Raw genomic sequence first — 12278 nt, 5'->3', positions numbered from 1 at the left:
TGATTGTGTTTATAATTTGTTTGGATGTTTTGTTGTTCCGCGAGCATTGCCACTTTCATTTCACTGCACATCTCGTATGTGTATGTGACAAATAAACTTGACTTGACTTGACTTGACTTGACTTGACTTGACTTGGACTTGTTTTGAGAACATGAACCTGCTCATCTGGCTTGAAGTGCCTCTCCTCTTTGTGGGAGTCAAAATGGTGTTTTTTGAGAACTGTTTTTGTTCAACTCAAGGCCAAATTGGGTTGAACTAGACAGGCGTATTCTTAGCCTTCTCTTCATCAACAGTTCTGCAGGTGGGTAACCTGTTGTTGTGTGTGGTGTGGTTCTGTATTTCAGCAAGAAACTAGCCAAACGATGTTTCATGCTGAGCTTTGAACTACCCTGCAAAACCTGTTTCTTGAGACTATCTTTGACTATTCTAACAGACCTTTCCGCCGCCCCATTGGGCGCTGGATGGTATGGGGGAACAAGTGTGTGTTTTACACCATTCCGCTGCATGAACTCTTTGAACCGTTCTGAACGAAACTGAGGCCCGTTATCAGAAACAAGTTCTTCCGGTAAACCATGGCATGCAAAAATTGATCTCGACTCATCTATGGTACGCTCAGTAGTAGTGCTTGACCACAAATGCTTAACCTCAATCCATTTGGAATGACTATCTACTAGTACCAGAAAATGATCATTACCCTTTTCACAAAAATCTACATGAACTCTCTGAAAAGGTCTACTTGGCCATGACCAGGGTTGCAGTGGTGTTTTTGGTGGTTTACTCCGGCAATTTTGGCAGACCAGTGACTCAATGTCACTGTCAATACCAGACCAATAACAACTTACACGCAGGCTGCCTGGATCACGAGAGATTTTTATTACCCAACATTCCCTGCTTATATACAACACAAGCTCATTAACATATACATGAATATGCATGAATATGCATGAATACATTACACAGACCACCTAAATTTTCAATCAAATTATTGGTATATATTATTAACAGAGGTCCCAGCACTAAACCTGTGGAACACCATTGATCACAGATCAGTCAGAATAACACTCTTCCCCCACTACCCTGTCTTTAGACTTGGGAAATATAGTGCAGAAACAGGCCCGTCGGCCCACCGAGTCCGCGCCGACCAGAGGTCACCCCATGCACCAACATTATTCTACACCACTAGGAACAATTTACAAATTTAACAAAGCCAATTAACATACAAACTTGTACGTCTTTGGAGTGTGGGAGAAACCCAGAGCGCCTGGAGTAAACCCACCCAGGTCACAGGGAGAACGTACAAACTCTGTACAGACAGCACCTGTAGTCAGGATTGAACCCGGGTTTCTGGCGTTGAAAGGCAGCAACTCTGCCTCTGTGCCGATCCCATTCGGTGTCTATGAGAATTTGCCATTATTTCTGTCCAACTTAAACTGTCCATATGCCCCTGCAGTCCAGTGCTCTCCTTCTAGAAGCTCTCTGTCTCACTGTCAAGCAATCAATTCTGCATCATCTGCAAACCCCTTCATCTTACAATTAGATGGTAAAACATGTGGATGTCATTCAAATTCCGTCCATTCCCCCACTGCCCCTCTTCCTCCCGTCACTCTCCCCCATATCCCTCCTGCTCCTCCTTCCCCCAACCACACTGTGGAAAAGCTAGTTGCCTAGCTTGTAGATAGACACCAAAAGCTAGAGTGACTCAGTGGGCCAGGCAGCATCTCTGGATAAAGGAATATGTGATGTTTTGGGTCAGGACCCTTGTAAACTGAATGCCAGGATACCAGATTTTCTTCTCCCAATGTAATCACATGAAAATAGTGTATCGGTATTGATGATTTTCTACAACACCATGCGTGTTACATACCTCTAACAGCAAAGCTTGTGCTTTCTGCTTGGGTAGCAGGCGTAGTCCTGCAGTAGCTTTGAGTACCACTGGGGTAGTGTACCAGTGTGTTGAAGGTATTGCCTCCTTTGCCACGTTCAGCAGTCCACGCACAGTCTCTGCGCCCTAAAACACATCACATTGCTTTTGTACAACATTCCTTTTTCTGCCTGTTCTGCACAAGTAATTTGAGTGCCAGAGCTAGCATCCGAGGCAGAGAAATGTATTCAAACTAACATAACAAGTAAAGCCCTGTTACAACACACTGTTTGTCAATAATAGTGCCACTGTTTGAAACATAAAAGGCATTGTGCAGGGCCAAAGTTGTTTGTAACGTGTTAAAATGTAGTCATGTACAAGACGATGACAGAAACGCCAGATGGGTCAATGGTCCCCAAGCTAGGCATGCGTATCTGTGGCCACTGGAGCCACGGGTTAAATTCCAAGAGATTGTGGACTGGTTTGCACAATTCCGCCCACAGATTAGATATCAAATGGGACTGAAGGATTGTTTTCCTCCATCTGCCTAATTCCTCAGTAGCAAGACAAGGCAGGATGAAAGAGAACAAGAACAAACTTGCACCAATACACCGGCATCCCTTGGAACTCTGCCTCTTGCGTGCAATGATTACTAGGCACGGCATTAGCTTGTGTGTAGGTGTGTAAAACAATCTACCTTATTAAGTTGCATCATTCAAATTTTCCAATTAAGTCATCCAGCTTTCTGAAGAATAATATGTCTTCATTGTGGCGATTTCAATTGTACTGTAAACATCCAAACCTGGTTATGACTTGCAAGACAACTAAATAATTGAGATAGACACAAAGTGCTGGAGTAACTCAGCGGGACAGGCAGCATCACTGGGGAGAAGGAATGGGTGAAGTTTCGGGTCGAAGCCCTTCTTCAGACTCGACCCGAAACGCCATCCGTTCCTTCTCTTCAGAGATGCTGTCTGTCCCGCTGAATTACTCCAGCATTTTGTTTCTATCTTCGGTGTAAACCAGCATCTGCAGTTCCTTCTTACACATAAATAATTGAGATTCCCTATGAAGAGATGCAGTACCCACCTTTTCAGGGTCATCTACATAAGCGGAGAGACCGGGCTTTACTGATTCAAAGACTTCATTGAACAGTTGAGGGGGTTCTGTTTCAAAGAAAAATGCGTGTTACTAATTTGTAGAATATAGTGAATATATTTTGAAGAGGAAGTCTTATTTCAAATACCCAACAAGAAGAGTTGTTTCTTCATGTTATTACATTGCCCAGGCAGTTTAATGTACAGGAATGGGGCAACATGTAGTTAAAAAATATATTAGCAATTTAATTTTATATTTAATCATTGGCACAAAAGGTTATAATCACTCCATACTGCCTACCGTCCTGTTCAAAATATAATTTAATAACAAAGTCAAATTTATACAACATACTGTAGATACAAGCCTTTTGTCCGACATTGTCTGCTGTTTCTATCTGCTGTTTCCTTACCCAGTTTCTCTATTTGTCTGCAACCTTCTTCACTCTCCGCTGCACTACCAGTTTTGGTGTCATCTGAAAACTCACTCACTTTGCTACCTACATTCCCATCCAAATGATTAATATCTATGACAAACAACAGAGCTCTTAATTTGTTGGGAACTACAGGCCAATTGCCAGCTTTAAATGCAAGCAGACACAACTAAAGGAAATAAAAATGATGAAGACCAAGTCAAAATAAGATAACTACATTGTACACATAAACTGTACTCACCAGGATTCTTCTGTACAAAAGTGTAGACGTGTATGCGAGTCCCTGTGCTTCCAGCATCAAATACAATTCCATAACACACGTCGGATAGATTTCCAGATCTTGATCTTGAAGGCAAGATGTCCTGATTTCCAATTGCATATTGAGGGTGATAAATATCGACTTCTGACGATGAAATGCACACCAAGAACACAAGGAACAGCAGAACCAAGAGCTTTCTTAAGGGTTCCATCTTTCTATGGCGGAGTACACTGCGGCATTGGAGGCGGAGATTACTTCTGGAATTTAATATGACTTTATAAATCTGGAAATACAAGTTTAACAAAACAGTTGTTGGCAGTCCCACCCATGAGCAAAACGTCCCTACTTCCTCCTATACTTGGAGATTGCATTAAGATGGCCAGAAGGGAAACTAATCCAATAACCACAGCTCCTCAGGAAACGGTTCTGACCAACCCATTTTCTTCAGAGATGCTGCCTGATCTGCTGAGTTACTCCTGCATTTTGTGTCTACCTCCCCAGGCAGAGTCTTCTTCAAAAATGTACATTGTACCAGAATGCTTATATGCGTAGAGTAACTATATTCAATAATCCAACTGGGTTTTGAATGCTCTCTACAGACACAGGGAACTGCAGATACTCATTTATATGGGAAAACAAAGACAAATGTGCTGACAAAGTACCTAAACCAGGTCAGGCGGCATATCTGGAGAACATGGATGGGTGATGTTTCAGGTCGGGACCCTTCTTCAGACTCGATGGATGCCATTTGAGGTCGAGACCCCTCTTTAGTCAGAAGAAAGGCCCTGACCCAAAACGTTACCCAAAATGTTCTCCAGAGATGCTACCTAGCCCAGAGTTCCTCAAGCGTTTTGCCTGTTTGCTTTTTTTTTAAAGAATTCTGTCTAGCTGTGCTTAGGAGCTGCATAACTTAAACTTGTTCAACTTGCAAAAATGTATTTGCCTAGCTCATCACCACACGAAAGGCGTGCAAGATTATTTGATGAGACAATGTGATTACAATTCAATGCTATCCCAATGATTAGCATACTTGTTTAATTTACAAAATGTGTTTGCCAAGCTCACCACCCCCCACAAGTTAAAAGTTATACAGGATAATTTGACCTAATTTTTTGCAATCTTCTGACAATGTCAAGAACACCCAACACAGAAGCAACCTTAGAATAAAATCTAAAGGTACCCAGTTATCCCCAAGGGTTAGACGTGTTAGTTTGCAGTCGGGTTTATGAGACCCACATGCTGGTGGGAACAGAAGCAATCAGGACATTCAAGAGAGAATTCGATAGGAAAGGGTTAGGGGGAAGGAATGGGAGAAAATGGGACGATGAGACTGCTTCGCTAGGAGCTGATGGGTCAAAAATACACCTTTTACAATTTAATATGACCGTCAAATTGATTGCAATCGTCCAAAAAATACCACAAGATGGCTGAGGGCATCTAGCATGTTAGCTGGAAACACAGGAATAAATAACCACTGTCAACCAAATAAGAGCTGACCCTGTGTGACAATAGTGATGCTTTAACAACTTTCCGGTAAACCAGAGGCCTGACTTCAAATCACAACAGGTGGAATTTAGATTAGGTTTATAATCTCCATAGTTATCTGCAATTTTAACAATTACGTGAAGATACCCAGCTGCTTTATTTCATTGACATTCTTCAGGTGAAGAACCTGATCCATCCTATATGCGACTCAAGACTCACAGTAGTAAGGTTGACATTTAAACATCCTCTGACATAATCTAACAAGCCACTTTGTTCAGGGCAACTGGAGATAGGCAAAGCATGTTGTTGCTGTGCCAGTGATGTCCGCTCCACAAACAAAAAGGTGCACATTAGAAAGACACCAAATGCTGGATGTAACTCAGCGGGACAGACAGCATCTCTGGAGAGAAGGAATGGGTGACGTTTTGGGTCGAAATCCACATGGGGTACACTAAACTATTCATCATTTGGTATTGGTTTATTATTATCACTTGTCCTAAGATAGAGTGGAAAAACTTCATTTGCAAGCTATCCAGTCAAATCATACTAACCACCTTGCATTACCTGATGTACTTGTGTATGGCCTATTTATAAATAGGCCACACACAGGTAATGAAAAGCGAAAAATACCAGGGTGTAGAATATAGTGTTATAGCAATATAGTGTTACGGTGTAATGGCCACAACGAGCTGGGCTGGGAGATCAGGACTACGTTGTTATTTTATTTCTTGCCATCTGCATAGCGTTGGCCTTAACTCTGGGTAATACTCTGACCTCCGCGGTCAGTTTGGGTGTGTGGGTCACTAGACACATGTTGACATGGTACCATGCCCTCAAACAAACCCGCTCTCCATTATTGAATTTTCTCATCCCATCTGCAAACCTCATACAATGTACCGGGAGATTGGAGCGAATTGGGGACGCAGCCCAGACCATCACACAAACCAACCTCCCCTCCATTCACTCTATGGGGTAGAAGATTGCAACCTTCACGTGGTCCGCCCTGTTTCGACGACTGCAATCAACCCGGCGTGCACGATCAAATAGAACAAGTTGTCCTACCACTTTAGGCTGTGCATGCCATACGCAAGAAGAAGAAGATTCACTCTATTTATACCTCACGCTGCCTCAGCAAGGCCAGCAGCTTAATCAAGGATGAGTCACATCCTGGCCACTCCCTCTTCTCCCCTCTCCCATCGGGCAAAAGGTATAGAAGTGTGAAAAGGCAAACCTCCAGATTCAGGGACAGTTTCTTCCCAGCTGTTATCAAGCAACTGAACCATCCTACCACAACCAGAGAGCAGTCCTGAACTGCTATCTACCTCATTGGAGACCCTCGGACTTTTTGATTGGACTTTACTGGCTTTATCTTACATTAAACGTTATTCCGTTATCACTGATCTGTGAACTGTGAATGGCTCCATTGCAATCATTGACAGCACAGTTCTTCCGCTGATTGGATAGCACGCAACAAAAGTGTTTAACTACCTTGGTACATGTGACAATAAACTAAACAAACTGACTAAACTAACTAACTAACTAACTAGGAGAGGAGCTCGTGGATACCATTACACAAGTATTTTTAAATATATTTATATTAAGCATTAAACTGGAAGTTTCCAAGCTTTAGCAGGGAGGGATGTTCAGAACCTTGACACCAGTATAACTGAACCCAATGACTGGGGAACAACAAACTGTCATGTTTGACACTGTTTAGTCTGTGTATGACCCATGATCCCACTTGTTTGAAATGGGTAAACCTAAATTGCTTTAAAGCATTTACAGATACACTATAGTACACTCTCACGTTTGTTATTAACTTTAATAATGGTTTTAAAAAAATGTGTTTAGATTAGCTTTAGACAAACCAGGTTCATTGTAAATAGACAAAAATGCTGGAGAAACTCAGCGGGTGAGGCAGCATCTATGGAGCGAAGGAAATAGGCAACGTTTCGGGTCGAGGCCCTTCTTCAAACTGACGTGAGGGGGGGGGGTTGGGGGGAAGAAAAAAGGAAGAGGCGGAGACAGTGGGCTGAGGGAGAGCTGGGAAGGGTGAGGAGGAAACAGGGACTACCTGAAAGTCAATGTTCATACTGCTGGGATGTAAACTGCCCAAGCAAAATATGTGGTGCTGTTCCTCTAATTTGCGCTGGGCCTCCCTCTGACAATGAAGGAGGCCCAGGCCAGAAACGGAATAGGAGGGGTAGTTGAAGTGCTGAGAATGTCAAGATGCCCTTGTATTGTGTTTTCCTTGTGTTAACCATCTGTTGTTGAATATGATTGACATAAATAAGAAGTATGTTATGACTAATGAAATAATTGGTACCCATGTAGTAGATAATATATTTTCGTATAGTTGTATCTAACAAAAAAACAAAAGTTGTTTACTGCACAGTATAACAGTAGGCTAATTTTGCTCTGAAGTCAGAGAACTGCTGAGCTGTTAACTGCCGCCATCTCTCCATGATATCATGCAATAAAGTCTCTTGAAGCAAACCTGCAAAGTCTCCGCTTTTCATTTCCCTTTAATTTCCCACAAAAATAATTTCTTCCACAATATGTTAACTCACTCATTCCTGGGATCATTCTCATAAACCTGCTCTGGACCCTCTCCAGAGCCAGCACATCCTTCCTCGGATATGGGGCCCAATATTGATCACAATACGACAATGTACACAATACAATGTTCAATGTGACCAAGGTGCTTACAAGAGCTAGTCCTATTTGCCTGAAATTGGCCTATATCCATCTAAACCTTTCGTATCCATGTATCTAATGCCTCTGTAATTGTACCTACCTTTACCACTTTGTCTGGTTGCTTGGTTCATGTACCTGCCACTCTGTGTTTTACAAAAGGAGACATAAAATGCTGGAGTAAATCAGCGGGTCAAGCAGCTTCCCTGGGGTTTGGGGGAGTTCTGAAGAAGAGTTCCGTCCTGAAATGTCACCTATCCATTTTCCCCGGTGATGTGGCCTGACTCGCTGAACTACTCCAGCACTTTGTGTCTTAGTTATAACTGATCAACTGATTTTCTTGGACTTTTGTTCAGCAAATTACTAGGCGTAGCTGTATGAGTCACCTCCCTTAAATTATATTAAACATTTGACAGTGCCATTTGTAAATGAATAACAAGTCTGTTTGTCAAATAAGTAAAGAAAACTCAACATTATTGTTTAAAAATTGCACACACAGGTTTAGGAAGATCACGTCCTTTCTAAGACTTAGAGTAACGTCCCTCCGGGCAGGGAAAGTGGGTTCAAACATTGTTCATATTACACAATAAATGACATATCTGAATGTCTTCCCATGGAACCCTTTCTTTCCCCATTTTACAACACTGGAGCAAGCCAGCATCCAAAAGGAAACAAATCCAATTTCTCTGTCCATTCTTGTTTTCATATCCCTTCCCTTACTAAAAAGGTAATGATGGATTCTGTTTGCCATGAGATAAAGAATAGATATAACATTGAATTTCAGTGAAAGGAGCTACCAAACTTTGCTTTTCCCACCTCCTTTTAATACGTTCAAGTCAAACTGCGTGGAAACAGGCCCTTCGGCCCAACTTGCCCCTCCAACCAACATGCTTGCCCCATCTACACTAGTCCCACCTGGCCGAATTTGGCCCATATCCCTAGAAACCATTCCTATCCATGTACCTGTCTAAATGTTTCTTAAACGTTGCGTAGTATCTGCGTCACTTATCTCCTATGGCAGCTCATTCCATACACCCACATATTTTTGTGTGCAAAAATGTACCCCTTAGGTTCTTACAAAAATGTTCCCCCTACCCCCCACCTTAAACCGTATTTAAAAATAAAAACAGAAGCTGCAGGAAAAACTCAGCAGGTCAGGCAGCAACTGTGGAAAAATACCTGTTTTTTATTTCAGATTTCCAGCAATTTTTACGTCAAAGATTAAGAAAAGACAATAGACAATAGGTGCAGGAGTAGGACATTCGGCCCTTCGAGTCTGCACCGCCATTCAATGTGACCATGGTTGATTATCCACAATCAGTACCCCTGCCTTCTCCCCATACCCCCTGATGCCGCTATCTTTAAGAGCCCTATCTAGCTCTCTCGTGAAAGTATCCAGAGAACTGGCCTCCACCGCCCTCTGATGCAGTGAATTCCACAGACTCACAACTCCTCATCTCCTCATCTCCGTTCAAAATGGCTTACATAGACAATAGGTGCAGGAGTAGGCCATTCGGCCCTTCAAGCCAACACCGCCATTCAGTGTGATCATAGCTGATCATCCACAATCAGTACCCCGTTCCTGCCTTCTCCTCATATCCCCTGACTCTGCTATCTTCAAGAGCCCTATCTAGCTCTCTCTTACACCTTATTCTTAACCTGTGGTCCCTGGTTCTGGACTCCCCCAACATCGAGAACATGTTTCCTGCCTCTAGCAAGTCCAAACCATTAATAATCTTATATGTTTCAATAAGATCCCCTATCATCCTTCTAAATTCCAGTGTATACAAGCCCAGCCGCTCCATTCTCTCAGCATATGACAGTTCCGGCATCCCGGGAATTAACCTTGTGAACCTACGCTGCACTCCCTCGATAGCAAGAATGTCCTTCCTCAAATTTGGAGACCAAAACTGCACACAATACTCTAGGTGTGGTCTCACTAGGGCCCTGTACAACTGCAGGAGGATCTCTTTGCTCCTATACTCAACTCCTCTTGTTAAGAAGGCCAACATGCCACTCGCTTTCTTCACTGCCTTCTGTACCAGCATGGTTACTGTCATTGACTGATGAACAAGGTCCCCCAGATCCTGTTGTACTTCCCCTTTTCCCAACATGACACCATTTAGATAATAATCTGCCTTCCTGTTTTTGCTACCAAAGTGGATAACTTCACATGTATCCACATTAAAAGTGCATCTGCCATGCATCTGCCCACTCACCCAACCTGTCCAAGTCACCCTGCATTCTCATAGCATCCTCCTCACAGTTCACACTGCCACCCAGAATGTTTTATAGTCATAGGTCCCAGACAGGACAATGAAATTCGTACCTGCAGCAGCACAACAGAATGCAAACATAGTAAAAGAAGACAAAACCAATGCCCCAAGGTCTATGTAGTTGAGAGATTATTTGGAGGTTAAAGTGTTTAATGGCTGTGGAAAGAAGCTGCTCCTGAACCTGGACGTTACAGCTTTCAGGCTCACTGCATCTATCATGAGAAGAGAATTGTTCGATAGTTAGACGAGCTGCAATCTTAGGAGTGAAATGTAAGCAGGGAAGAAAATGTACAACGCAGCAAGATAAATCTTCTGAAATAAATGTCGCGATTAAAGGGGAAAGTGACAAGGTAAAGTAAAACCCTCAGCAGGGTAGAGGCAGCCTTGTCAGCTCAGATCAGATGACAAAAGTTTGGCACAGCTCCCTGGGGCAGAAAGAGAGAGAGGGGGTTGAGATGACTCTTGTGGCTGTGACAAGTGACAGAAAGAGACTGACAGCCAGTGTCGCTTGGGCAGCTTACACCAGCGGTATGAATATTGATTTCTCTAGCTTCAAGTAACACTTGCTTTCCCTCTATCTCCGTTCCTCCCCCACCCTAGTTCTCCGACTAGTTTCACTGTCCTCCTGATAAATTTTACTGATTGCATGCCTCGTTGTCACCTTGCCCCATAGCCAACAATAAACCATTCTACATTTCCTTGATCATCGCCTGCTTTGATCTGACATTTTCACACCTTGCCCTTCCATAAAGCTTTTCACTGTACCTCAGTTCAGTACAATTAACTAAACTAAACTCTCTAGCTAAACTAAACTAAATTAGTCTCCCTCTCTTAGTGTGAAGAAGGGTCTCGACCCGAAACTACACCCATTCCTTCTCTCCAGAGATGCTGCCTGACCCGCTGAATTACTCCAACATTTTGTGTCTACCTTCAGTGTAAACCAGCACCTGCAGTTCCTTCCCACATATAATGACAGCTCTCACCAACCAACCAGCCAAGAGTCAGGGGGGGTGGGAGGCTAGAGATATGGAAGGGTACGGTGTGACAACGACAAATCAAAGCAGACGATGCTCAAGGATCAAAATGTGGAATTGTTAGCGTGTAGGAAGGAACTGCAGATGCTGGTTTACACTGAAGATAAAGACACAAAATGCCGGAGTAATGCCGGTGACAGTCGGCATCTCTGGAGAGAAGTGACCGAGACGCTTCTTCCAACCCAGGCAGGCAGACAGATCCGCCCGATGGTCGGCGCAGATCACCATCAACCCGATGTGAGGACGACAACCGCGGCCACTCACTCACTCACTCACCCTCCAGCCGACCGACCGACCTGACCCATCGCCAATGCCGGCTCCACCGCGCATGCCCAACGCTCGGCCTCTCTCCCTCCCCCCCTCAGTGACGTCACGTTTGAATGGCGCCGACGTCACCCGATCGGACGCCGGCGTCGCCAGGCCAGCCCGCGTTTCCATGGCAACGGACCGGGCCCTCGCTGCCCCGCTCTCAGTCTCAACCCAAAACGTCACTCACTCCTTCTCTCCAGAGATGCTGCCCGTCCCGCTGAGTTAGTCACTCCAGCATTTTGTGTACCAGCCTTGACACCTACACCAACAAGCACACTTATTATTGCACCCTCAATAACTAATTATTATTATTTTATTAAAGCTTTATTTCAGACCCAGGTCCATATACACATCAAACAGTACAAAGAATTACAAAGATACATTAAGAAATTGCATATTAGCCTAAAATATATATAAGCTATTGCACCAATGCCATCTCACACGTGTAAACACTCAGAACAAACAAATAAAAATATTGTGAAATAAACAGCAATTTGTTCTATTATTTTCGTCATATTGGATGCTGGGTGGAGGAAGGAACTGCAGATGCTGGTTTACACCGCACATAGACACACAGTGCTGGATTAACTCAGCGGGATCAGGCAGCATCTCTGGAGAGAGCTTATTTTTATTGACCGAATCTACAAATGTCTCTTGTCATCCAAGGTTCCCGAACCTTGCCATGGTTGTCGTTCTTCCTCACTGGAACATGCTGAACCTGAATTCTGATCAGATGGTCTTAAGATGATTCCCACATTTCAGATGTAGATTTACCCCCAAAACAGCTGCACCCGAAACGTCACCCATTCCTTCTCTCCAGAGATGCTGCCTG

The 12278-nt window shown here is 43.5% G+C and overlaps 1 protein-coding gene across 2 annotated transcripts in view; it reads right to left on the bottom strand.

The window, feature by feature from the left end:
- entpd5a (ectonucleoside triphosphate diphosphohydrolase 5a) overlaps positions 1-11514 on the bottom strand; it is a 37305-nt gene extending 25791 nt beyond the window's left edge. The window contains exons 1-4 of one of the 2 annotated variants that reach the window (XM_055640150.1): positions 11414-11514; positions 3631-3931; positions 2951-3027; positions 1865-2008 (exon numbers count right to left, since the gene is read on the bottom strand). In XM_055640150.1, coding sequence (XP_055496125.1) covers positions 1865-2008; positions 2951-3027; positions 3631-3931; positions 11414-11467 — 576 coding nt within the window. In that variant the 5' untranslated portion in view covers positions 11468-11514. The remainder of the gene's footprint in view (positions 1-1864; positions 2009-2950; positions 3028-3630; positions 3932-11413) is intronic. The other variant, XM_055640151.1, reaches the window with a different exon arrangement.
- Positions 11515-12278: the final 764 nt, after the last annotated feature.

This window comes from Leucoraja erinacea, chromosome 9 (assembly GCF_028641065.1).
Source record: "Leucoraja erinacea ecotype New England chromosome 9, Leri_hhj_1, whole genome shotgun sequence".
Classification (NCBI taxonomy): Eukaryota; Metazoa; Chordata; class Chondrichthyes; order Rajiformes; family Rajidae; genus Leucoraja; species Leucoraja erinaceus.
Note: the sequence above shows the minus strand (reverse complement) of the source record. Positions and strands in the feature narration are given on the sequence as shown.